General features: G+C 46.7%; 1 protein-coding gene across 7 annotated transcripts in view; it reads right to left on the reverse strand.

Moving 5' to 3' along the window:
• Positions 1-645: 645 nt before the first annotated feature.
• Positions 646-27,290, reverse strand: part of LOC119373850 (protein-cysteine N-palmitoyltransferase Rasp) — a 149,517-nt gene continuing 122,872 nt past the window's right edge. The window contains exons 7-13 of one of the 7 annotated variants that reach the window (XM_049410919.1): positions 22,132-22,365; positions 17,512-17,627; positions 15,847-16,053; positions 11,922-11,957; positions 6,924-7,125; positions 4,966-5,110; positions 646-1,047 (exon numbers count right to left, since the gene is read on the reverse strand). In XM_049410919.1, the coding sequence (XP_049266876.1) occupies positions 929-1,047; positions 4,966-5,110; positions 6,924-7,125; positions 11,922-11,957; positions 15,847-16,053; positions 17,512-17,627; positions 22,132-22,365 (1,059 nt within the window). In that variant the 3' untranslated portion in view covers positions 646-928. The remainder of the gene's footprint in view (positions 1,048-4,965; positions 5,111-6,923; positions 7,126-11,921; positions 11,958-15,846; positions 16,054-17,511; positions 17,628-22,131; positions 22,366-27,290) is intronic. The other 6 variants (XM_049410925.1, XM_049410923.1, XM_049410924.1 and 3 more) reach the window with 6 other exon arrangements.

The raw sequence follows: 27,290 nt of genomic DNA on the forward strand, positions 1-27,290 counted from the left end.
ATTGCAATTATGAACATGAGAGCCAGCGTAGCAACACGCGAAGCGATGTTCTAACATTTTCGGAATTTCCATAGTTACCCATATTTCAGAAACGTACACGAGACATTGGCAAAGGCTTTTCCCGTTCTGTGCTCATGCCGCGCGAGCACTTTGTAACGCTTAAACCTCCTCAAACGCTAATTCTTGCACGCTGCGCCGTGGCATTACTGTCACGTACTTTGTAAAACACAATGCCGTACGTTAGCACCGCCGTCACCTCAGCGCCAGAAACCGTTGTAAAAACACTCCGACATAGTTCCACCGTCACCCTTTGCGAGACGCATTATGATCGAAGGTCTATAAATGCGCGAAATTTACATAACATTATACGAAGGTTCTGGAGACCAAACTTGAAGCAATTGGAAGTGTTAGAATAAATTATAGTGTATTTCACAGCAATTAATTTTAATTAAAACGTAAATAATTATCTGATTGTTGTATTGTCAGTCATGCTATATTTCATCATATGCCAAATTCAACCACCCCTTCAAATTATACGCGATAGTTATCGGCTGGCGGCGAGCATTCCTAAAAAGGAAAAGGGAAAAGGTATCTTGAAATTTCTGCCGACACGCCCCACATTTAACGTCTTCTTGAACATGGCAATGACTTCACCAAAGCGATCGTACGTCGCAATATATTTCACTTACAAGTGACATAAAGAAACTTTAGGCAACAAGAATGTTTAGTGTACTATTACCTCACTGTATGTGGTCTCTTCATTTCCAATGACACAGAGGAATGGCAAAAGTAAGTTGAGTCTCTAAGTGAGGACAGCGTGTTGCAAAGGGGCAAGACAAAAATCAGAAAAAGAATTTGAAAGAAAGATGAGTGAAGAAGCGATGAATGAAATTCCAGATTGTTCCGCAACATCCTGGAGTGCGGCGGTTCACGGCGCAACACGATTCCGCTTGGATTTCGCCCTTGCTTCCCATTCGGCCACGTCCAAGGCAACATGGCAGCCGCTGTAGACGACCACCAATACGGGAACCATAGGGAATGGAAATCCTGCAAGTTACGCAAAATATGCATCTATGTTCGAGCAAGGTATTTTTAATTCGAAAGACTGCCCTTAGGCAGGCCCGTAGCCAGAGGGGTGCTTCCCACCCCCCCCCCCCGAAATTTTGGTAAAGTAGGCGTTTTTACCAAAAGCAAATAATGAAAATAGGTGTTTTTCTCAAATAGCCAAGGTTTTAAGCAAGTGCCCCCCTCCCTCCCCCCCTCCCCCCGAAAGATATTCGCCTGCCCTTAGGTATAACATATTTACATGATTATCAGTAGAGGCGCGTCACATGTAAACAAGCAAGTTGAACTCATGCTCTCATGCATAAAGACTAACAGGGATCGGTGGAATGGCCCTTGTGGTCACCCTTGTTAGTCCGGAGGGCGACCGGTTGCTCCGAGGTGACGAAGGCGAGCTCGCTCTAGCCCCGGGCACGACCACACAATTGTGTGTCACGTCCACTTTAGTTATAAGTGTCACAAAAGTGGCATGTGGTTCCCTACGCTGCGCGGTAATGTTACTGCCGGTGTAAGCACCCCCCCGCCCCCCCCCCCCTCCCAGCGCGAAGTCTCCGAAGTCCCACATCCTCTAAGTGAGTAAGCCCACCAGGGAAGTCGGAACCACACGGTGGTATGAGTACTCGTGTGGTTCGTAGACATTCCTTTTCGCGCAGCGGTAATCGCAATTAGCAAAGGTAACCGGAAGGACACAAGGGACACAGAAAAAAGACAACACGAAGCGGTTGTTGTCGGATAGTGACTGCGTTAGTTCGCCGTCAGTCTCATGTTACCCAGAATGAACTTGTCTCCGTTCCACGTGATTCTAAGTACTCTTCTCCTTAGTTGTCTTCAGGCGTTTATCTAACACCTGTTACCCACTCTTCTCGAAGGTTGTCCTGTGTTTTTTTGGGTTGTTTTTTTTTGTCGTGTTATCTTGTTGCTGTTTTGCGGTGCGCACTTCTTTCTGATCTACATAAACTCGACGTTGTTTCACTAAATGAACAGTTTTCAGTTGGCGATTATGAATCACCAACCGGCCTACACCCAGACTCCCCTAATTTACGAGCAATGACACTTTGCAAAACGCTTAAGAGACAGAAAAAAAAAAAATCCACGCAGAACCACCTTTGGGAGTTTTCTGAGTGACGCGCAAGCGCAGAGATTTATTTATTGTAGGTTGACGCCTTCTCTGGACTGTTGTTGTAGGGCCGCATCAGCATGGTGTCTTTCATCTTTTTTTTTTCTAGCGTTGGTTAGCGTTTGGAACGGCCCCATGGAAGGTGCACCCCACGACCACCGAAGAGTGCCCTTGGTATCAAATATTCGCGTAGTCTAAATTTTCCTGACTTGCATGAGCCTCCATGTCGGCATTACATCTTGTTCTAGAGAGGGCTTCTATTCCACTACCACGAAATTCAACGAAGCCTTCACAGGAAGTGTATTTCTTTTTACATTTCTTTTGCACGACGGGTACAACAGATTCCTATGATTCAGGTACATTCACGACCCGCAATCGTGGGTGAGCCGACCTCCCCCCCCTATGTAATGCCCCTAGTGGGCCCTTAGGGTGATTGAACAAACAAACAAACAAACAAACAAACAAACAAACAAACAAACAAACAAACAAACAAACAAACAAACAATGAAAATATGAATAAATAAATAAATAAATTTGGATCGTGGGGGCCTGGAGTGAATACCGAGCACCGCGAAGAGAAATTGCTGTGTTTTATTTATTTATTTCTTTAGAGCATTGACTGTCTTACGTGACACAGGGACATGCGCCGCAGCGGATCAGTGGTTACGGTGCCTGGCTCCTGACCCGAATGTTGCGGGTTCGATCCCGGCTGCGGTGGTCGCATTTAGGTGGGGGCGAATTGGTGGTAGAGGCCCGTGTGCTGTGCGATGTCAGTGCACCAGATAGTCGAAATTTCCGGAGCCCTCCACTACGGCGTGCCTCACAATCAAATCAACGTTTTGGCACGTAAAACCGCAGATATTAAAGAAAAAATATTATGACATAGGGACGCACGAACGGACAGTTTCCTGTCGAGATTGCATAGATAGCGCATTTTAATTTAAAATAGAAAAAGGACTCCGGTTCGCACTTCCGTAATTTTGTGCTACCAGAGCAGAAGCGTAGTCCCTTATGCACTTTAGACGACTTCAAGGCGAAAGGGCATATGACCTTTTAAAGACGTGCATAGAAATTATTCAAGGCGTGCACATAAAGTACTTGGTATATTGCTCTATTAGTGGCACTAGCAACGAGTGACACTCTTGTTTCTCTTCCGAGCACTTCCGGTAGGCTACTGTCTGTTTTCCGAATATTCCTAAAAAAAGTCGTCTAAAAATAAAACGTGTATGAAATCGATGGTTCTTATTCAAATGATGAGGTATGTTGAATACATATGATATAGGAGCACTAGTTTACTTAGGATACGGGGGAACTAACTCTCACGATAAATAACGGCATTTATTCGAATGAGTGCATTGAAAGGGCAGACAGTTTTCTTGTGAGCAGCTGGGATCGCTTTATCTAACGCTTTATCCCAAGGGCAACAACAACAACGTATTCACTGCCCTCGCGAATACCGGGCAAGTATCAATCGAATGCCACATTGAGGCGTATACATTGCAGTACTCTGCTGTTACGGTCATATTATCGAGTATAGCCTTGAGGGCATCTCAACTATAGGAACGCAGGCATCATATTGGTTTCGCAGATGAATATTACGGGAATATAAAATTAAAGCCATCAAAGGTGTATGTAATTAGTGCCGATAGGTGTCCGTGTTAAAAAAAAAAAGGGCCAGTCCGGCTTTTAACTACGTACAGATGACCACCAGTGACATCTCTCTTGCTTAGAAACCTATATATAGTTGAAGTTGGTTCCAAATCCAAGAGCCCATTCACACCTGCGACTAGCACCGGTCGCTCGGCCATTTGTGACTGGCGGCCGTAAAGCGACTGAAGGCGACATTGCACTGTCATTGCCTCGCAAATCGGGCAGATGCTTTGTTCCTGCGCATCTGATTGGTTCAGAGGTGTGCGAGTGAAGTCGCGCGACTGAAAGGTCAAGCAGGGAGCAACTGACCCAAAGCAGTCGCTGTGCAACTGAAAGCGGCCACCTGCGACCAGTCGCCGAGCGACTGGTCGCATGTGTGAATAAGTCTGAGCGTTTCAAATCACACATTAATATTTCTAACACGTTCTCTCCGCGCATGACACTTAGGCCACTTGCACTCTACCTGCTACTCATTTTATCAGAGCAGGTAAATTATTAGAGAGTTTGAGAATTGGGGACCCAAGACTCTGGGTCCCCAAGCTGCGTTGGGCAGCCTGCTGTTGTGTTCAGATGATCAGCAGAGTTTGAGAATTGGGCCGAACGCAGGCTGCATTAGGTCAAGCGCACGGAGCGCCACTCGTGACGAAACTGAAATCATGCGAAACGGTGTCCGTACTGCGCCATGGCACGCGCTGCGTCTGTGTCGTCTCGCTGGTGGCCCAGGACGCCCTGGGGACCCACGCTGGTTTTCGATTTTTGCGTCTTGGGTTAACGCGAGCGCAAGAGCCCAAGAGTGGCTTGGGTTCTGCGCATGCGCCCTGGCGGCTCGCAAGCTTCTTGGGTCCCCAAGCTCCTTGGGGCCCCAATTCTCAAACTCTCTGTCAATATAGTATAACGCCGAAATGTAACAATTGTGCGCTGAGGACATTGCTTCGCAGAGTTTCAGATGAACATCATCCACCGGGCGTTCCTTGCCGTCTACCTAGACCAAACGGGTGTCTCTGGCACATCGCGTCCGCCGAAATGCAGCCAGGGAAATCGAACTTTCGACCTCACGTTCGGGACATGGGCGGGTAGTGGCCAGAGCAACGCGCTGCAGGGAAGGAAAATCAAGTGGGGACGGGTAACAGACTTACCGGTCAGGATCCTCCTACAGATGACGAGGCACACCTTTACTCGCGCAAGGTGGAAGATGCAGGCACACATTGTGAGCACGAAATGCGGAGAGCCTAACAGGCACTTGGTCATTCGCATCCGCTCAGGTGACGCCAGGTAGCGGCCCTATGGTGTCAGCAAAGATACGAGAAAATCGAATACACACATTGAAGGCGACGAATTGGAAGCGAGGAAAAAAATGTCCCTGCAAAAGAGGAACACAGTTTCACGCGAGAAAAAAATTAGGGCAGCTTGGCATTAGTGGTCTCAAGACTTAATGAAGAGTGCAGCTAGGCGGCCTTCCTTGTTTCTCTTTATTTTTTTTCTTTCTTCTCTGTTCCTCTGTTTCTTTTATGTGTTTTTTGTATTTCTTTGCATTTCTTTCTTGCTTGCTCTATTAATTTTTTCTCGTTCTTGCTCTTTCTATCTTTATTTGGCTGCCTTGCCTTTGTTTCTCTCTCTTTGTTTGTCTCTCTTTACTTCTCTGTTTATTTCTGTTCTTGTCTTGCTCTCTGTCTCTCTCTATGTCTTTGTTTGTCTTTCTATCTTTTTATCTTTTTATTCCTTTTATTTATCTCAGTTTTTCTGTTCCTATTTCTTTTTACCGCCTTCTTTCTTTCTTTCTTTCTTTCTTTCTTTCTTTCTTTCTTTCTTTCTTTCTTTCTTTCTTTCTTTCTTTCTTTCTTTCTTTCTTTCTTTCTTTCTTCTTTCTTTCTTTCCTTTTACTTTCTTTCTTCCTTTCTTTCTTTCTTTCCTTCTTCCTTCCTTCCTTTCTTTCTTTCTTTCTCTTTTTCACGTGTTCGTTTTCGTTTGACACTGGCACTTAATTGCTGCACACGGTAGTGCGGGTAGCCCAATTCCGGTCGCGCATACCCACCTGAGGAGATTTTCAATATGGAGCACAAGTTACCAATACCTTAAACAGTTTAACTCTAAAGAGAATGAAGAGAGGGCGTTCCGGTTCATGACGACGGTAGTTTTTTACGAAGGAGCACAAGTTACCGAGAGCCTAAATAGCTTCGCTGTTAAAAATATTGTGAGTAGTTCCACCCTGTGAAGGTAGGTGACCATAAATATCTCTGGAGCCACCGCTTTGACAAAGGGAATTGTTTTTGTCAAGGAAAGTCAACGACGAAGCAGGGGCCCTTGACTGCACTGTCTAGGTGCTCTAAGACAGATCCCTTGGCCAAAACTTTGGCTCGGGCGACATTCTCTGTGTTACCACTTCCGATCCTTCCAATATTAATTTTTTTTTATTTCAAAATACCACGGGCCAATTGGCCCAAGCAGGAGGGGCAGTAGACATAAAAGAAATAAAATACAAGGATGGCTTAATACATGTAATGGTACAAACTGGAACTAATACAGAACAATATTCCATGTTCTCTTGAATTTACGTCTTGTTTGGCTTGGTGAGAGTTTCCGGGAGGGCCCGATGCTCGTCGTGACGAAGCCTATTGAGCCCTGCCAACTTCCATGAACAAAACTTACTAGTCCTAGCGTTTACATGTATTTTTTTCGTGCAGCTACTCATTTGCGACACAGTCATTGTTGTTTGTTTGCATTGCTAATTTTTCCTATTTATGCTTCCTATATTCACTTCCTTTATATAACCACTTCCCGAAGGAGTAGGCAGGCGTTTTGCCCCTCTAAGTGGCAGTTGACTGCCTGCTCCCTCCCTATTACGTTTATGCCCTTGTGTGTCCAAATAATAATAATAATAATAATAATAATAATAATAATAATAATAATAATAATAATAATAATAATAATAATAATAATAATAATAATAATAATAATAATAATAATAATAAACTCTTTTGTTGCACTGCTTCTGTTTGCTACCCTGAAAGACCAACGCACCTAAACCTGCATCTCTCAGCTAGCCCTTTGGCCAATCGCGTTGATGTTGTTGCCAAGTGGCGTAACGGCGCCGTACCTCGAACTTCTTGACGGGTGTACACTTTCTGATCTCGATGGTGACGACTTCGAGGGCGACACCTAGCGCACTGAGCGCGCACCAGACGGCGCTGTGGGAGTCGAAGCCGTGCCAGGTGATGGTGAAGGTGAAGGCAACCGCCGTGCCCAAAAGCATCCGGGAGGCGGTGCGTCTGCCACCTAGCACGGGCTCGTAGAAGTACCTGCGTGTACCGCCAGAACCGTATTGATGTGAGGCGGTAAATAACAGGCTACATGTCGTTTCCGCCATCGCCAAATCAAGAGAAACATATAAGCAGTTGATTCCGGCGGCGTTCTTCTCCGATTTACCGATGGTCGCTACTTGTAATGTATGTATCTTTTTCTCTGATAGGCTTGCATGACGTTTCTGGTGTTTGCTCCAATGAGCGCCACCTGCGCTCAGAAAACATCTATGTATGTGTTTGGTAAGGATCTTTTAGAAGCGAAGCTGTTGGTCAAATCAGGAAAATGGCTGTCGACCAGAGAAAGCCTCGCCGCGCCATTGGCATAGCGACCGCCATAGCTGCGCACCACCTGGCCTCGCCGCGCCTCGCTACCCATGCCACGCATGCGCCGCTGCTACTAAAGCCCCTGAAACTTCGTAAAGTAGCGACACTTTCCTCCTCCGCTCACGTTCCTCCTCGTTCTCCTCTCCTTCGCACTCTCTTTTCGAGCATGGCGCCACCTACCTTGCTCCCGCGTAGCAGACGACGCTTCGCAAAGAGAGCGCTTGCTTGCCAGGCGGAGCGCTTCAAGCATTCGCACTAGCCGTCTAGCTCTTGGTATCCTTTTTTAAAAATTATATATTGTTTAGGAGATGTTAGGACGCGTTTGTAAAAGACATGCGTAATGTTGAACGTTAATGTCCCGCTCTATGAAGCCTTCTGAAACCTATACATTGTATACGTCATCCTCGCGAGGCGAATTCGTCGATACCAATGACGCACTGAGGCTGCCAGTACGCACTAGAGGTAGCCGTTCCGAAGCATCGGTTGAGTAAATATAGTTAACGCCGCTATCGTGCCTGTATTATGTAGCACCGTACACTGCAGTATAAAAGGGGGCGTATTTGAGGCATCTCTTTCCCACAAAACGATTTCCAGCGTTTGGCTCGCTTGTTTTTTTTTTTCTTTTTCGCCAAATCTCTGCGTGCTAAGAGGCGTATTCCTGTCCCGAAACAATAACCATCAATCTCGCGTGTCTTTCCTTGCGTTATCGCCGGGCGCACCGTACTTCCAGGCACGAATGGCGTGCCTGTTATGAAACAGCACCTTGATAGGAAAGCGGCGACCGCCGAGTTTTCAAGAAAGCAAGCGCAAAGTAGCCAGACGACGGTTGTTGGTGAGGGGCAAGAAGACTCGGGTACGGACAGTTTTTAGAGTGCAAGAAACACATGGGCAATGGGTGTTGGCAGTATTATGCTAATTAAAGAGTGGCGACTAATATTTATTTAGAAAATGACTGTCAGTTCAAGCAGCAGCTCGGAGCTTCATTGAAAGAAGAATGCGCCAGAAGGCGTACATCATTTCCAGTCAAGACAGCGTTGGTTGATTCGTTAAGAGATTAGACGCACCAACCATAGTGCGCAAGTGCGCCTCGTAGGCGTACTTGACATACGAATTATTCTCGCTGCTCAATGAACGAGCAAGCGAAAGAATAAACTATAGCCAGCTGCCACCGTAAACGTTTCCTTCGCGAGAGCTCCACTCGCGGATAATAATATCATCTGGGGTTTTACGTCCCAATACCACGATATGATTATGAGAGACGCCGTAGTGGAGGGCTCGGTAAATTTTGACCATCTGATGTTCTTTAACGAGCATTGACATCTCACGGCACACTGGCCTCAAGCTATTCGCCTCCATCGAAATGTGACCGCCGCGGTCGGTCGCGACCTTCGGGTCAGCAGCCGAGCACCATAACCTCTGCTCCACCGCGGCGGAAAGCCACTCGCGGATATAAACCTCCACACGAAATGGCACGTAAACCTTCCCGCTAAATAACACGTGTACGTGAGGTTCCTAAACGATGAACGCACCTTGCGACTCGGTTGGGCACGCACGCTTTGCCTACCTACCTTCTATCGCAAGTCCACCGGCGGATCTGTCGACGTACAAGAGCCAGAGAAAGCTCTTTGCTCCAGGAAAAAAAAAAAACAAAAACAACCGAGCACGCAACAAGAACAGAGAGTACCACTCCTAATGTGAGTTGTCAAACTGCGGCTATGTTTCTTCAATAGAACTGCGCCGAATCTCTGCAGTTCCGCAAGCACATTTTCGATCGTCAGTCGGCGTTCCATGCTAGGCGCACAAACCAATACCGCAAACTCAAACCAGTAGGCGCATCACGTCAAGCAGAAAACCTAACCATATATTCTTGAAAAAAAAAAAAACACTGATTACATACCCCACAGAAGCAGCAATAAAACGTGTGAGGAATAGCGACGTACTGCACAATTAACTGACACCTGTCTACGGCGTAATAGCACGCAGCTATTTGCGCGAACCTCGACGAGTACTTATAGTGGGAGGATAGCAACTTACCTCGCACAGTCGCGTCGAAAGCGTCGGCCGAAAGTTCAATCTTCCGATTCGGTGTAACCAAGCCTTCCTTCGCAACTCGTTGCGCTTCCCGGACGGTTTTTGCCTTCGCTTTATTTGTTTCAGCATCAGAAAGCGCAGCAGAAGGCCATGGCAACCAACCGCGACGTCGGTCTTGTGTGCAAGCTATCACAGAGCACAACGCACGCGGTATGGAAAGTGCGTATCCATAGAACACGTGCGCTGAGAAACAGCGAGCCCGCACTTCGAGAGCAAAGATGGCAGTCGCGAGCGACTGTAAACAAACGAACGCGGCGCGCTGTCCCACGTGACGGCAGTTGGCCAATGCCGACGGGGCGTCAGCCTCGGAGAGGGCAGAGGAGGGAAAAGAGAGGAGGCGCGCTTTTATGCACGTATGTCGCTACTTTACGAAGTTTCAGGGACTTTAGCTGCTACGCCACTGCCACGCCGCCGCCAAGCCGACGGAGGTGCCGCCGCGCCTGCCTACCGCGACCGCTGTGGTGACGTCACGCCAAGTGGCGGATGCGCCGCGCAGCAGCTGCGTAGAGACCGCGCCATGTTTGAATTTGGTGTCGCCTAGCAACCATTTACGCCATAAAATACGTCATAAATAGAGTTACTGCGCATGTGCGCGTCTTTGTAATCGTTAAAATGGAGCCGCGCCTCGCAGTGCCGAGGCAGTTCTGGAATGTCCGTACACTCGAAGAACAGCCTGCTTATCGCGAGGCTCAGCGTGTCACCGATCAAGAACGTAGTCGTCGACCGCGAACCGATCCAGTCTTCGTGGTCAACGAAGCAGCGGCAAAGCAGTGGGCAGATCCGGACTATGCTCGACGCAAGAATGAGCGGGAATCAGCGACGAAACGAGCCATGCGCACTCAACCCGGAGGCGGTCGAGCCGACTACGAACGGCGAAAAATCCGTGCGAACACCGACGGAGCCAATGCCAGATTTGCTCGTGAGTTTCTGGCGCTCGAGTTTGCACATTCATGTCAGGTGTGCGATGCGTTTTGCTGATCACGTAAAGGAAAATTTGACACAGGACAAGAGAAGGGGCGAAGACGAGCGCTTACTTCCAACAAGGTATATTTCGAGGAGCATACACATATATACTCTCGAAATGCGAAAAACAAACAAATCATTCAAGAAGCCCACGACTGCCATGCGCTAAAGACTCACATTCTCACGAAAGACAATTCGTTTTGACAAGGTCCGAGAGAGGGAGTGCTGATGCACTTCAGCCCTATTCTACAAGTCCTGTGTGCCTCGATAATTTCTCTTGTCGTTTTATTTCTGTTTTTTTTTTCAACGATAACGGTGTCATGCAAAATCGGTTTGCAGCCACACGGGCTGCAGTGCAATGCTAAGAATCCATCACGACCATTCTTGACGTTACAAGCGTGTTCCCGGACACGGTCATTGATACAGCGGCCAGTTTGTCCTATGTACTGCTTGTCGCATGAAAGGGCTATGTGATAGATTACATTTGCTGTATACACGCGACGAACGGGATTTTGTGCCTTTTTGAACAACCTAGTTTTGCATATGAAACATCCTTAATGCACAAGTACGACAGCCTTTCCGAGGCCGGAAAAACAACCTTCACATTGGCCCGCTCCCCAGCCTTTTTCAAGTTGTGGGAGACTCCATGTAGATACGGAACTGCAGTAAGCCTCTGAGGCCTTACTGGCTCAACATGTGGGAGGACTTGATCCGAGAATTGAAGCTTCTTGACCAAACTTTCCGCGACTGAAACCTGTATGTGAGAGGGGTAGCCGGCATGCGAACGTCGCTCTGCTTGCGCTTTAAAACTAGCGGCCATTTGATGTGGGCAAGGCTTTTGTAATGAATTGCGAAAGCACAAGTTTAAAATACCTCTTTTAACGAGTTTTGTGTGGGCGGAGTGGTACCGAAGCAGAGGTTTGTTGCTTCTGGCCTGGCACGCTCAACAGGCGTGGTCTTGGTGAAAAGTGAACGCTATGTCTAAAAATCTGAGAGTGTTCGCAATTCGTAAGTTAACAAGGGGAGGTTTGGACCACTCCTTGATGGAATTGAGGATATCTAGGGCACAGGACATGGGGTCACAGTCAAGAATAAAGAGGAGGTCGTCAAGAAATCTAAACATGCGCGTGCTTTTCTTGTCACATAGGTCGCCGGAAACGGTTCTGTCAGACTTGGCTAAGCTACTTAAGTGACTTGTTTGTAGCCAAGCTTGACAGAACCGTTTTCGGCGATCTATGTGACAAAAATATCACGCGCATAATGAATACATATGTAGGTCTGAATGAATGAAACCGCGAGTCATGAAGCCGCGGTCATGAAGCGTCTTTATTTTAGAAACATGAGGACGCAAAATAAAGGCCATGCCTTTTAACAAAAGTATGGGACAAGTAATATTTAAACAAATATTCGCATACCTTCGGATAAGCAGGTGCATGCCGCGGTCGAAGTACCTGAAAAAAAAAAAAACAGCATTGGTGGAAAATAAAAAGAGCCGGGTGTACCTTGCACTAGCGGCGGAAGGTTAAATGCACAGGGGAGCTTATCGGTTCCTAGCTGCATGGTCCTGGCCATACGAAGTGATGCTAAGTAAGGCCAAGTTATCCGAAGTAACGCCTGGTGGTGCTAAGCTATACAATGTGATCCCAAGTGCTGCCAAGTTCCACTCAAGCCCAGGACAGTCGCCTCTTGCCGTTTTGGGCCGCACTACGTCGTGGACGGCCGAAATGGAGAGAGGAAGCGGAGCAGACGCCACGACGTACTACGTCGTAGAGTCTGCTGCGCCTCGCCTGGCAGCACGCAGCGATTCCCGGTAAGCGGCTTCCTCATCGGCAGTTCGAACTTTCTGCGGTCTCCCCATGTCTGCGTCTGGCGCGCCGCCGAAGTGCGGCGGCTTTATACGAAACGAAGGAGCACATGCGCAGTTGGCCGCGTCGTCACGTCTGGCGCGAACTAGCGGTTGCGCGCAGTGTCCAGGCAGGCGGGCTGGAGATGGAGCCGTGTGTGTGCTAACGGAGCAGCCGCACAGCTATGCAACCGGCTGCTAGGCAATGCGCGGTGACGTCATCATGATGCGGAGTTTTTTCGTTCGCAAAGAGCATATTACGATCGGTTTGAACATCTCCGCTGCTAAAAGTGACAGGTTCCATTAAGCATTCGCCTAAGACGACACGTAGGCGAAAGCCAACCGGTACGCCCTAATGTATCATCATTTTACAGAGCAGCGAAGTACCCAATATGCGCCTGTAAGGCAATGCCTGCTGCACGCGGGAGTTTTTCTGGGAAAACGACGCCACAGAAATATGTCTCCTTACGGTTGCGGTTATAGAAATCGATACAAGACGACACTAAGAGTGCTGCTGTTGCCGTGTATGTCTTTGGTGTTCCTGTATTTAGTGAATGCAGCATGTTTGCTGATAAGCGAACATTTACTGTCTTTTTTTACAGGGGAGCTGCAAATGGCACCGCTGGGCCCTCCTCCCGCGTTCGTTTACGAACAGAAAAAAACTTTGTGACCTCCTTCGAGTGAGCGATGACACGATGTAGTGACGTCACGTGAAGACGTCATCAACAGTGATCGTCGACCGGTCAAATATGGGCGATCCGGAGGCAGTACGAGAAGCTCAAGTGGGGTGTAACAGAATTCGTTGATGGGCTGGTGGGATCATAACCTTAAGTACTGGAAGTGCGGATTCGGCACAGGACAGAGAAAGAACGCTGATGCACAGTGATCCACATCGGCACGCCTTTCGTACGTGTTTCACGGCGTCAGTCGAGTCTAGCGCTGCGCTTGCACTGTCGTGCGGCAAGCATGGGTCCATAGCCAGGCACATAGCCAGGATTTTTTTTTAGGGGGGGGGGGAGGGAGGTGGCATGGCCTAATTGTTCGAAAGAATGTCTTTCCATGGCAAAAAGAAAAAGAGTTGCCCCCGGGACTATAGAAGGCTTGACGAATTTCGGAGGGGGGCCCGGGCCACCCAAGCCCCCCCCTCCCCCCCTTGCCTACGTGCCTGTCCACAGCCAATAGTGGGAAGGCCCGAGGAGCAACGCTTTTATGAAGAACGCCGACGAGAACAGAGGCGCGAGAGCGCCCGTCAGCTCCGCTGGTCATTCACCATCACGAAGTAGAATGACTCTAATGTTGTTTTTTGTTTTTACGTACGAGAGCACAGTATGGATAGAGTGTACTAGAACTGTCGAGTGGCGTGAACGCGCCTCGCCGCCTGATGCCTTCCGCGTCGACAGTAGCGGCGGCGCTGCAGTCGCTCGGTACTGAAGGCGCGCGGCGCCGCGCGCTAGAACGGGCCGCTAGAACTGCTGGACTCGTCGGCGGCACCCGGCTAATGGGCACTGATGTGGCTTTCGTTGCGCGTCTATCATTATCAAGCGTAGGAATTGTCGTAAGCCTTGATGGACGACACTTCAAAGCTTTTAATGGATGCTTGCTTCATATATGCCTTTGAGAGATACTGCAAATCAGTTCTTGTAGCCGAAGTGACTGCTGGAAAGTGCGCAAAATATAAAAATGAAAACGGGCTGACACCAACCGTGAATATTCACGATCTCAGTGTAATTGAGCCGAACTCATTGCTGGGCTATTTAGAACAATTACTCTCAATTAACTAGACGCCGAATGACCGCCAGAAGAAAGAGACAGAGGAAACAAAAAGGGCGTGTCTTATTCTGATTTCTTCTGCCTTAATGGTTTCTTTGGTGGTGATTCGGCGTCTCGTTTATTCAGAGTAATTGAGCTGCTCTAATGGAATTTAACTGTGCTCAGAAAGCTGTGTGCTGATATTGTGCCGAAAGTACACCGAACATTTACCGCGCGTTGGCGAAGCTGCGTGTACGGTGCGTATCGTTACAAATTCGCTGTAAATATGACTTCGACATTACGAGGGCTCAAAGGTATTGAAACTCAAAGTTAACTCGACCGGTACAAATAACGGTCGTCCTCAGGTGCCTTGCACGGATATTGTTATTAATTGCTAGGCGCCGGGTGGGGAGGGGATACTTTACTGTCCGTATTTGTGCGTGTAAATATATATCCACACACATTATATATATATATATATATCAAAACAACAAAGGGTTTCTAGGTCCGATGAAATATTCACAGAAACATCAAACAGACGCGCGTGCGAAGCAACTTTATTAACGTTTCGCTCGGGGTTCGAGCTTCATATATATATATATATATATATATATATATATATATATATATATATATATATATATATATATATATATATAATCTCGCAAAACATAGAGCACCACCGCCCCTCCTGGCTTCACTTTTGACACTTTACAGGCAAAGCAATGAAATTATAATACAAAACGTTGTAAAAAAGAAGTTTTTCTAATGGCATCGATAGAAGGTCAGGAAAAGTGCAATATAAGCTGTCCATTGAAAGTGAGAACAGGCTGTAATGAATTTAGGCAGAATAACCGACGGGCTATATTTACATATGCGCATTTTAATGTGATTGAGATAAGCCCTGATGCATGAAGTTTGTGCCTCGGAGGTGAACACGCGCCTTCGGCTCGGCTTCCTGGCTCGCCTTCTTGGTATTTTAAGCCCTCAGAGGTCGCATAACCGATGCATCGTAACCGCGGAAGCATGCTGTTGAAGCAAGATAGCCCTTCGGCATTAAGGAAACAGCGCAAAACTGGCAGAACTCAGCCGTCACTAATATAAATGTTGCGATAGAGTCATTTGTACTCCGGTTACTCATGAAACAGTCGAGCGCATTGGAGCTCATACAGAGATCAATGCTCTTGATATATCGTAGAGACTGCCGGCAGAAGAATTGTAGGCTTTCGTCGCTGGTTCGTTAGTTCTTCGTAGTCAGTGTTCGTAGTCACTTATAGTGTAGCGCGGCTCGAAGTGCTGCTTGCAAACCGCACAGCAATCAGTGAGCAGCTAGATGCATGTGCGCAAAATCCGATTGTCACCTTATTTGGGGGTCGGCAGGCTCCAAGAACAGGGAATATCTCGGCGCAATTTTGGCACGCCTGCATATTCACTCATGCACCATGGCGCGTAGCAGGCGTTGAAACACCGATTGAAGCTCAGTAATGCATTAAACGCGCTCAAAACGCGCAATTACACGCTTTCGTAGGCTGCGACGCGCGCGCGCCAAATGCAGACGCTCTCCGCAGCTTCAGTACAAATAAGTACAAAGTGACTACAGCGCCGCCGCTACGGTCGCCCGTCGGAGCATCACCCGAGATGCGGCGTGGCCGCTTCGTTCGTTCCACTGCCCCCTTCTAGTACACTGTAGTATGGACACTATTGAGCGCACTCAGTGTGGCTAGCTGAGTATTTGAGATTGCACCTACCTCCAGAACTGCGAGCAACGGTGCAATCGGGCTATGCAGGGGGCGGTGCCCGGGACCTCGATGCCTTCAGCCTTGGCCAGGGCGCCGGCGAAGCCGTAGGTGAACAGGTAGCACACGTAGTAGTTAAATTCCAAGGAGAGGGCGTAGCCCAGCAGGCTGAATAGGTCCAGTCTTTCGCCCATCCTAGGCCACTCGGCCATCGCTGAACTGCGGGTTCAGTACAAACATACAGACAATGCTGGAACTTAATGAGCACCAAATGCACCGATGCCGATTATTTGGTATCTTGATGCTTCTATGTTAGTGTACTTCGCGTGATGTCTGAAGTTGAAAGCATTCATGGTTTCGCATGGCGCCATGTAATACCCCCTTGATCACACGTCAATACACATGAAAGTGGATGGCGGAGAATAACCTGAGTAGTTAAGTGGTAAAGACCATCGCTCATGTAACGTAGAATGTGTGGAATTGGCTGCAGGCAGCGACATTCTTTTCTCAACGTTGATTTTCTAACTGCATAAATATTGAAAAAATCTCAATTAAAAAAAACGTAATATATCCTGTGCATCGGTGCTTTCTTAAGTTGTGTTTTTTTTTTTTGCTTTTTGATCGCAGAGTAACAGAAGTATAAGGATTAGCAGATGATTTCATCATTTGATGTCGCGGTGTGTCGTAGTGCACCAACTGTATTCTAAGTAGTCTAGGGGAAGCGAACAAAAATGTAACGAGGGAAAACACGTTTGCGAGCAAGACAAAGCTGTCGCAGACTGTGTTTAGGATAGCTAGAGCGCTACGCATATTGATGACATGAGGTTTTGAGAGCAGACGTTATTATTCATATGTCCAGAGTAGTAAGAAAAAGATGTTCCTAGTTTCAAGGTGTAATAGTATACACATGTTTTAAGACAGACTGGAGAAGAAGATATCTTATTTAGAACAGTATAGCAACGCATGTTCTTTGTCGTTCTCTAGTATTCTAATAAAAGATGCCTATTTTCTTCAAAATACTGGCGATGGGGGTCTCCAGTGGTTTGTTCATCGAACCACAGAACTGAATGTATGCGCTAAAGATACCATGTTTTTTGTTTGTATGTTTTTGTCAAGGTTCCCTTGGGAGGAATTTTATGCGTCCGGAATACCAGAAACACACACACACACACACACACACACACACACACACACACACACACACACACACACACACACACACACACACACACACACACACACACACACACACACACACACACACACACACACTCTCTCTCTACATATCTGGCATTTCTTTGTGGTTTGTGCCTCAGTGTACCTGCTGCGCCCTATAATCCTCAAAAAGTGAGGAACACATGACAAATAAGAGTACCATATAAGCTGTCAGTATATGCGTCGACAGCATGTCCAATTTGATCTTTGTATTTGGCATCTTTAGACGTTCACTAAAGATGGAAAAGTTATTTCGTCGTCGAAGCATTGGTGAAGTGAAAATACTTTGTACTTGGTCACGCGCAAATGGGACGAGAGGGGCTGGCACACACACAATATTGAAACACTCTGTCATATAGGTGCGAATGCAATAGTTCTAATATTGCCACAAACTGCAAGTAGTCTAATAACTTTAATTTGTCAAACAAGAAGAGCTCACGGAAAATTCACAGTTCTACAAACCTGTAGAAGAAGTGAGCCATGATTTCCATCAGGAGAAAGTGGGCACCGCACCGTAGAATCCTCGCCACGGCGATGGTGACTTCACGCGGTGTGCAGCTCGGTTTGGGCTTCTCCGACTGGGCAGATGCATGTGGACGTTTTTTAAGAACAAAGCTATAAAAGCATAATATTGTTGCGTACGCACGGGGCCGCAGCAAAATGTTCGAAAGGTTGCTCTACAAGGTGCGGGTATTGTCCCAGTCGTGTGGGCTGTTATAACCGAATGTAGCATAGTCATGGCGTTCACATAGCAGCGCCGGACCAGCAGGCCTTCAACGCAGGCAGCAAGACCTTCACGTGGGCTGTGTTCGCGCGCGCGCACTTGTTATCGCCTCATCTGGCCTGCTTGCACCACATCGAACTATCACTACTAGCATGTGTTCCTCTTTATGTTACTCCCACTCGGCTGCCTATAAATACGGGCTACACTTTTCAATAAGGGTTCTTTTTGCTCTTCTGACAACGTTGATGTCTTGCTGGTCCGGAACTATGTGCACACCATGGCTATGCTACAGTGGCGACGAGGATGGGATGACACAAACGGCGACCCAGTATCGACTTCCATGGTAAGCTGCACACCACACCAAGTGAACGCTCGGCGAATCGGTGGCTCAAGACAGCCCTTTCGTTCCGAGGCCAAGGTTCAGATGTCTGCTGCTTCGTGTTCGTGGTCTGTCCAGCCTTCCGTTCCCGTGAGAGTGTTACTTTGTGCCCTCCTTGCTGTGCCTTGTTCGCGAGCCCCGTGGCTTCGGCATTTCCTTGCAAGGTGACCACGTTCTCCACAGCGGTAACAGCGAGCGTTAGGCCAAGTGCAGCCGGTCTCATTATGCTTTGTACTACCGCACCTTGAGCATTATTGACGTGCAGCACCCTGCCTCTCGTCCTGCGGCGTTTTCTGATATGCTTGCACTTTTAACGCTTGTGTCAAGGCCGATCCGATCATATTTTTCATGCCACTATCTGAAGTCTCAGCTGAAAAAGACTGCCGCTTCAGCCTCTTCTAACGTTAAATTCCGCTTCGCAAGCAGCTGCTTCTGCAGTGCGCCTGACTAGACACCACACATAATGCGATCTCTTAACACGCGATCCAAAGCACTGCTAAAATTGCAATTATCAGATATTCGGTGGATGTCCATCAGAAATTAATTAATAGGTTCGCCTTCCGCATGAGAACGACTGAAAAACTTGCAACTTTCGGTGATTTCATGTTGCTTGGGATCGTAGTGCTCACTCAAAACTGCGACGACTGATGCATAAATCAACGCATTCGGCTTGCGTGGAGCCACCTTCCCTGCCAGCAATTGGATCGTGTGCGTGCTTATGGCAGCAACCAGCAATGCTCCTTTCTTAGTCGACTCTTTAATGGCATTCGCTTCGAAGTATGCTTCTACTTTACTAAGGTATGGCTTCCACATATCCTGGCCTTCTTCGAAGTCCGGAAGGTAGTGGTGAGCTATGATCGCCTCGGTTACTCGGTTCTTCGTGGTGTCAGGTTCAGGATCATCTTTCAATGTATAGGCGATGTCCATATTCATTGCCATTGTAGAATAGCCATGGCGTGCACATAACAGGGCCTGACCAGCAAGGCATCAACATAGTGAGCAGAGCAAAAAGAACGCTTATTGTAAAGTGTATCCTGTATTTATAGGCAGCCGAATGGCAGTAAGATAACGAGGAACACATTCTAGTAGTGATAGTCCGATGGGGTGCAGGCAGGCCAGATGAGGCGATAACAAGTGCGCACGCACACACACAGCACACGTGAAGATACAACACGAACGTGCCCGCACTCTCTGCACCGTAATTATTTACTTGCCGGGGCTTCACGTAATCTTTTTCGTAGCTCTATGAAGAACTTAAAGCACGTTTCTATACGCATTTGCGCATCCGATTAATTTTTCTCGCCTTGGCATAACGAGCGGCTCCTTGTTTTTGTCGGGGCGCGAGCAAAACAATTATTTATTTATTTCTTTCTTTATTTATTTATTTGTTTATTTATTTAATTACAGTACACTACATTTACACGTGGGCCCATTCAGGAGGGGTAACATTGTAAAACAGATATATTATTGAAGTATTAGAATAGAACGACAAACAAGCGAACCAATACTCACGTCTATTTGCGAAATTAACAGGAAAAAAATAATAACTTCTATCAGTCGGTATCGTTAAGCAATGATAATAGCAGTGCGTTTCATTCATCTATAATGCGGAGGAAAAGAGAAACTGAATGCGTGAGTTCTTGTTTGATAGTACGAGTTAAACGATTCGGAGTGATGATGTCTTGGTAGTCTTATAGTTAATTGGCGTAGATATGGGCCAAGCTGGATCGAGAGCTTGTTAATATTGAGGCGAAAAACTTCTATTCATCCTGACGAAACCATGTGAACGACGGGACAGCGGGCAAAGACGCAGGGCATGGTGGTGGTGGTGGTGGTTGTGTTGTTACGGCAGGCGGGGTTAGCCTGGCATACATGGCCGGCAATTGTTCCGCCTGGGCATCTCCTGAATTATAGGTGTGTGTCACCACGTGGTGAACAGCCCAGTGTCCCACACGAAGGCCATCAAAATTCGTAGCACGCTCCTCCTCGTTGAGGCGGGCCTTTAAGGAAAAATGACATCTTCAAATGTCCGGTGTCTATGACAACCCCTTTGCAAGCGACGGACCATCGCTGCTCTTCCCTATAAAACTGCTGGCAAAGCCAAGTAACATGTTGGATGCCGCCGATGTCACTGCAAAAGCACAAAACGGGGAATCGCACCGCCAAGTCTTGAATGAATAAGCCTGGTTGAATGCGGAGTCGGTTCTTATAAGGTGCAACAGCATCGTTAGTTCTCGAGAATGTCCGTGGATTACACATGCTTGATGTGGAGACTTGTGAGCCCTGAAGTGATTGCTTATTACATCTTCCTTGTTCTGGTAAGTCTTGGGAGCTCTTTCTTTTCGAACAAACGTTCCCGCTTCGCGTGCAAGGGCGTCAGCCTTTTCATTGCCTTCAATATTCCAACGTGGGATGGGATCCACTGAAACTTTACATTAAAGCCCTTGCGCATGAGGTGTTTATTGAGTGCCATAGATTGCCCTGTGAAGTTGTATTTAGGTAGGCGGCGATGCAGTCGTTGTAACGCCGACTTCGAGTCCGTCAGAACTACTCCATCTCGTGCAGAAAAGGATTGCAATTTTCGTAAAGCCGCGGTGGCTGCGGGGCTTTCTACTGGTGTGGACGCAGGACAAGGCGTTGGCTATCAACTGGTTTCTTTATCAGAAAAAGCAGAGTACATACAAAAAAGTAGAGAACAAGCAGGAAACTAGAACCACAAAGCTTTTCGAGGAATCAGAAGTATCAAAAAGCTACTAAATCAGACAAAACGTCTTGGCAGCATTGTTAACTGTCAACATACACTTCTGGTCACAGCTTTTCCCGTGTTTTCGTGCGTTTTTCATGTTTTCGTACCTATCACAACATTCGTTTCATGACAGTTGTGTTTAAAGCGCGGGCAAGTGTTCAGTGACTGTTGTGGGATCACCTTGGTGAACTGTTTTGTAAAGCATGGACGTTTCAGCTCTGTGAATGTTTATCACATGTGAAAATTGCTGTCGCGTGGACAATTATATTGTAGTGCTGGGATTAAGAATGTTAATGTCCATTCATGTGTAAATATTGTACTGTTTTACGGTTATTGACAAGTTCGTGATGCAAATGAATATGTAAAAGCAGTAGCCGGAGACACACCTAAGCACCAACCTCTCGTTAAACACATTCATAAACACATTTTAAATACATTCATACAGGAAAGGTAAAAGCACAACTCTGTCTAGTGACTCGGCTGGCCTGCATGATAAACAATGAAATTTATGGCCTTTAATTTTCAGCCGCAGCTGTGCTCTGTGCAAACCAAGGCCACGCTAGGCGGTAATAGGTGAGTAGGTATATTTAGCACTTTCAGAAAACAAAACTTCACAGGGTCCCTTACTAAATCGCCTCGAAGGCGACAGACATCTTCTTTTTCTTCGTAGTCGATGTGTTGATCCTCCACACCCCATCTCCGAAAGCTTTCTGCACCTTATCTTCTGTTTTTTCTTCTCTATTGAAGTACTGACACGCCTAAGCCCCCCTCGGAAAGTTTTCTCCAGCTAAGGTTTTTCACTGCTTCCAAGACCGGAGGCATTGCAAGCTTTCTGCACATCACCATGTTTTGCGCTGCCTCCATGATCGGCCCACGTTTGACTAAGCGACAATGTCATGTGATGAGGTCATCATGTGACTTCAAGTTATGTGACGTCATGATGACGGCACGAACTTTAGCGATCGCTGACGTCATGGTGACGTCACCACGTGATAATGAGTTTTGGCTTAAGTCGTGTTGACACCGCCGACGTTCGATTTTCGTGTCTCATAAGGCATATAAGGCTTTCGCCTTAATAAACGAAACTGCTTTCCGCTGAACCGGCTAGATAGATAAAACAACCACTTTTGACGTGCAAGCGTCTCGATCATGGTCCCATCGTCTTGTGTGTCTGGCACAATGCGTCGTTTAAGAGCATGAACTACGAAATAACCACGTGTACGTTTGACACACCTGAGCCACGAAGTCGTCGTAAACCTGCGGCGGCCCTAAGTAAAGCATGGGCATGTACATTAGATATCCCAGCGTCTTCCAGTAGGGTGGCCACCTGCGCTTGTTTTCGCCAGCGCTCTTTCGCTGCTGTGATTGCACGCAGTCCACGCTGAAGCTGAGGCCGCGCAGGACGTTCCAGTGGAAGGCGACGAACGCGGCACCGAACGGCATGGGGCCGTATTTGGTGGACATGTACTGGAATAGAGAAAAAAGCACATCTGCAGTGGGAGTAGACACAGTTTATAGCAACAATCATAAGTTCTCATAACTATAATGAAAAAAAAAAACTAGCGCATCTTGTACAAAGTCATGCAAGGCTGGATCACAGCAGAGCTGGGGGGCGCCTAGCTGGTCCTGGCTTGGCTAAGCGTTTACCCTCTCACCTCTCTCTTTCCCACCTCTTGTTATACTATACTATACATGATAATGCTTGCTTTTCTTTTTCTTTGCTTGTTTCCGTTTCTGTCTATCTCTTTATCTCTCTGTCTGTTCATTTCTCAGTCTTTATCTTTTTCTCTGTTACGTCCCCATCTTTCTGTGTAATTTTCTCTCTCTTTCTTTCTGTGTATTTCTCTCTCTCTGTAGCAGCTCCCTCACATTCTATCGTTTTCTCTCTTTCTTCCCTTTCCTTCTATTTCTCTCTTCTGTGCTGCCTGCCTTTAAATTTTTTTCTTTTTCTGAGTAAAGTTTCTTCCTCCTCCTCCTTTTCCTGTACTTGTCCTCCCCTCCTCCATTCCCTATTCTTCGCCCTCACTTCCCTTTCCCACTACGATGCTATACTATACTATACAAGGCTATTCTGTGCTCTGCTAGCTCGCCCGAATAGCCGAGTGGTAAGGACGCTCGCCATCGGATTGTGATTACGCGCGGGTTCGCATATCGCCTCGTCAGGAATTTTTTTTCGCCAATAATTTCTCCTTTTTTTCTTTGTATTTGTTTCTCTCTCTCTTTCTCTGTTTTTTTTCTCTCTCTCTCTGTCTCGTTCTCGCTTGTCAAAGTTATTGCATTCCACGCTGGACCAATCGGCGCACCTGTTCTGGTAGCGGACCAGAATACGAAGAGGAGGACAACGATGAAGACGGATACAAAGAGAGCGCGTACCGGTTCATAACGATGATAATTTTCAATTTACGACACACAGCAAACTTTAAGCATAACAGCTTTTGCTGTAAAATGTTTAATTCTGAACAGTAGCGCAAAGAAGAACACGGAGCGTCGACAGATGGATGCTATGAGCGTCCCCTTTGTAACGGGGCGGTGACATGTCTGGCACCAGGCTCGAAAAAAAAATAAAAAAAAAGCTTCCTTGTTTCATGTTGGCCTAATACCTTATCTACATTGATTAAATCTATGTTATTATACCAAAAAAATACAAATTCACGGTCTATCTCTCTGCCTCTTAAGGCAGAATGACCTTATTATTCCCCCATTACTTATTTTTGTTCTTTATCTCTACTTTTCTGCCACCAATACTCTAACCGTCTCTTACTTATTTCTATCGCGGACATGTTCAGCTTTCCATTGTTGTCCCTAAAACCCAAGGCTTCATGTATACCTGGGTGAATATCACCACCTTCAATCAGTACATGTTCCATCATTTCCTTAGTTCCTCCGCAGCATGTACATTGTTCTTCTTCGTTACTGAATCTCGCTTTATAACTACGCGTTCTAAGGCAGCCCGACCTTGCTTCAAACAGTAAAGCGCTTCCCCTTGAATTATCATAAAACCTTTCCCTCCTTATTTCCTTTTTTCCCTTTCGGTAGTTACTCAGAGCCGGCTTCTTTTCCATCGCTGCCATCCAATAAGTCCTCTCCGCCTCTCTGACCCTCCGCTTAATGCTCCTTGTTGCCATATCGCCCGCACTGCTAGCCGTATATTTACTGGTGAGCCTCCTAGTTCTTTTTCTCCACTGCGTGTCAACACTTTTTCTATACAAATACCTGAAAACCTTCTCTGCCCATCTACTCTTCTTCATTTTCCTCAGCCTCTCTTCGAATCTCATTTTGCTCTGAGCTTCCCGCACTTCAAAGCCTGTCCATCCCATATCACCCTTTACAGCCTCATTTGTCGTCTTCCCGTGAGCGCCCAACGCGAGGCGGTCCACCGTCCTTTGATTTACATCCATTCCTGATTGTACCTCTGACTTCATGCACACCACTGAGTTCCCAAATGTAAGCCCCGGGACCATCACACCCTTCCACAGCCCTCGAAGCACCTCGTACCTATTGTACCCCCATAAAGCTCTGTGCTTCATAATTGCAGCATTCCTCTTTCCCTTTGCTACCGATGCTTTCTCTTGTACCTCCATATATCTATCCCCCTCATTTACCCATACTCCGAGGTACTTGTACTCGCTTACCCTCGGTATTTTTTGGCCCTGTATAAAGACCGCATGGTCTTCGTGATCAATGAATACCATCAGTACAGATAAAGACTGGACACAGCGCCGTCCGTGTGCTTCATTGCGCTAGTGTTCAGAATTATGCCCTACCAATTAGGCTATCAGTCTGTCCTTTTGTGAAATGTTGCCCGTTTCCTTATGTTGCTTGGCATTTTAGAGGAAGCAAATACTCAATATAAGATCTTTCAAGAAACCTTTTTTTTTTCAGCGTAAGCTCTGATGCGCTGACAAACAAAAAAAGAAATGCTAAAAAAAAGCACAGGACACTGAAATCCGCAAAGTAAGAAGCGCCAATTTGTGATTTCCTGTGTGAATTAAACAAAATGAACAAAGGCTTGAGATTATATTTCTTTCGTAATTACATCCTCTATAGATCCCTTGCCCCTCTATGGGGATAGTGGTCCTTAGGTTTTGACGGAAAAGTGAGCTTCATAGACGATAGATCCGGTGTTCCTGTCGGAGGATAAGTACTGTGGAGCCATCAATAAATATGATATAGAGATGTTTAGTTTCTTTGGGAAGGCAACGTGACAACAATTTGCGCGAGTAGGTTTAACGCGCGACAATGCCGTCAGGTTTGAGGAGGATATGGCATCACTCTGCCCCAGTAATGATGTTAATGTTTCGAATAGCCGTTGATCCGCAAACTATGTATGCGTCCTTTGGTGGGACATTTCTCGTATTTATCTATTGAAGGACAGTACATTTCGGTGTTTTTTTTATGTGGGTGGCGGCTTATGTGCTCTACTAAGAAATATCTCTTTTATCAGGTTGCGTGTCACTCGTGTTGTATGTGTTACCTCTAAATACGAGGTAGGTATATACAGGGTGCCCCCATATCCAGCTTTTGTGGACACATCACAGCCAGCGCCCCTGGCGGCCCCGGCGCGAAGCTAGCGCGTTTTCAATGGAACTGGCGAGTTTTTCCCGAATAATTAAGTGTAGAGGGTGAATGTTGAAAAACGCAGACCACAGAGCGCTTCTGGGAACCTAAACGCACGAGAGGACTGCAGCGATCATGTTGCAGTAAGCTTCAATTTTGTTCCCAGAGCAGTTAAAGGTTGTACAATGGGAGTCTATGGAAACGGCGAAAAATGTGGCCTGTTTTTCGAGACAAAAACGGTCACTGTCGTGAAACTAAGCAAGTTATGTTAATGGTCAGGAAATCACATGTAGTCCTGACACTCAGCTTTCGTTTGAAGCCATTCTCAACTTGCCGCAATTGGCATAACATTGTTCCCTAACGCGTTTTTTGAAGCGAGGTCGTTCAAATGTTTGTGGTAAATTGATGAACCCTTGCTTACCACAGGCGTCAAGGCTTCCACCGTGGCCGAGCGAGCTTATCGCTCAAGTTCAGAGCAGGGCATGTCCGCGCCGTCACCGGTTCGATTCCTGACGGCGGATCAGCATTTTTTTTTCAGCCCGTGAACTAGTTCCACAGCTTCGCACAGGATGTCGCCGCCGAAACAAAAAAGAGCTTTCGTTTCGGTTTCGATTCTTGACTGTAATCTTGAGCTGCAGTTTCTTTTTCTCTTTACTATATGACTTTTTCAGTGTATGTTTAAACACTCCACGCGTATCACATTGTTCAGATCTACATTAGTAATTCTTACTTTATTCTTTTATAAACGTCCTAAGGATCAGAACGCCCGATCAGTTATGGTGAACAAAGCTCTTTCGAACTTTTGTACGCGTATTGTGGTGGAAACTTATTTCTCCCTTCTCAATGATGTCGTTACGATCTTCTCAGGTACCTACAATTCAGCAACGTAAAGGAAGCGAACTAAGCTTAGACAAGCGAGGCATAGTAATTAAATGACAAAGTTAGACGTTTTTGCAGTTGCTTTTTACTGTAGGGCTAACGCAATTGTTAGAGGGTTTCTTTGTTAGAGGCAACTAATGAAACCAACAGATAATTAAGCCAAGCAAGGAATAGGAAACATTATTTGTTTTCTCAACAGCAGTGCAATGATTTCGCCCTTACTTAAATGAAATCAATATCGCTATCTCGGGAAACATCAGCGGACGGCTCATATACCCTTCTATATGCTGCGCTCTCAACTCGAAGAGACTGTGCGAAATCCCCTTTCCTACCTGGAGTGGCTGTGTTCTCTTACAGCACCATTTTGTAGAGTTACGCGAGGCTGGATCTAGAAGAGTTAGCTGCCAGCTTTACTTCATTTGTTGCTATCGCACTCATTGCATCGCCCTTGCGGTGAAACTGGGATTTTTATTCATCTCTTGTCATATCTATCGTCCTACGTGAACAGAAAAAAACCAGCATGCCCTCTCCTTTAACATCACAAAGTACTGTGCGCTGCAACGCATAGGTCCGTGTGATATGACGTGTGCGGATCAAAGCTTTCGGGAAGTCCAGGGACTGGTGCTCCCAGTTACAATACGAAAATCCTGTGATTCAGCAGCTTTTCGCACGCACTCGCAGCCCACCTCAACGTACCGCAATAAGATGCCATTTTAAACATCTGTAAATGAAAATGTGCGCAGCATGTACTGGTTGAGCAAGGCTGGAACCAAAAGCGGAGCTAGCGTTCGACCCAGCTTCTAAAGTTTTGCTAGTAATACCAAGCTATTGCTAGAGGTGCAAAGTTTTTGCTAGTATAGTATTATAGGATATGGCTAGGCTTGGATAATCTATTCTTCTCAGGTTTCGGTTGGTTCCCCAGACTACGCACTTGTTGCGTGCTTTTGAAGGGGAAA

Source organism: Rhipicephalus sanguineus, chromosome 11 (genome assembly GCF_013339695.2).
Source record: "Rhipicephalus sanguineus isolate Rsan-2018 chromosome 11, BIME_Rsan_1.4, whole genome shotgun sequence".
In the NCBI taxonomy this organism is placed as follows: domain Eukaryota; kingdom Metazoa; phylum Arthropoda; class Arachnida; order Ixodida; family Ixodidae; genus Rhipicephalus; species Rhipicephalus sanguineus.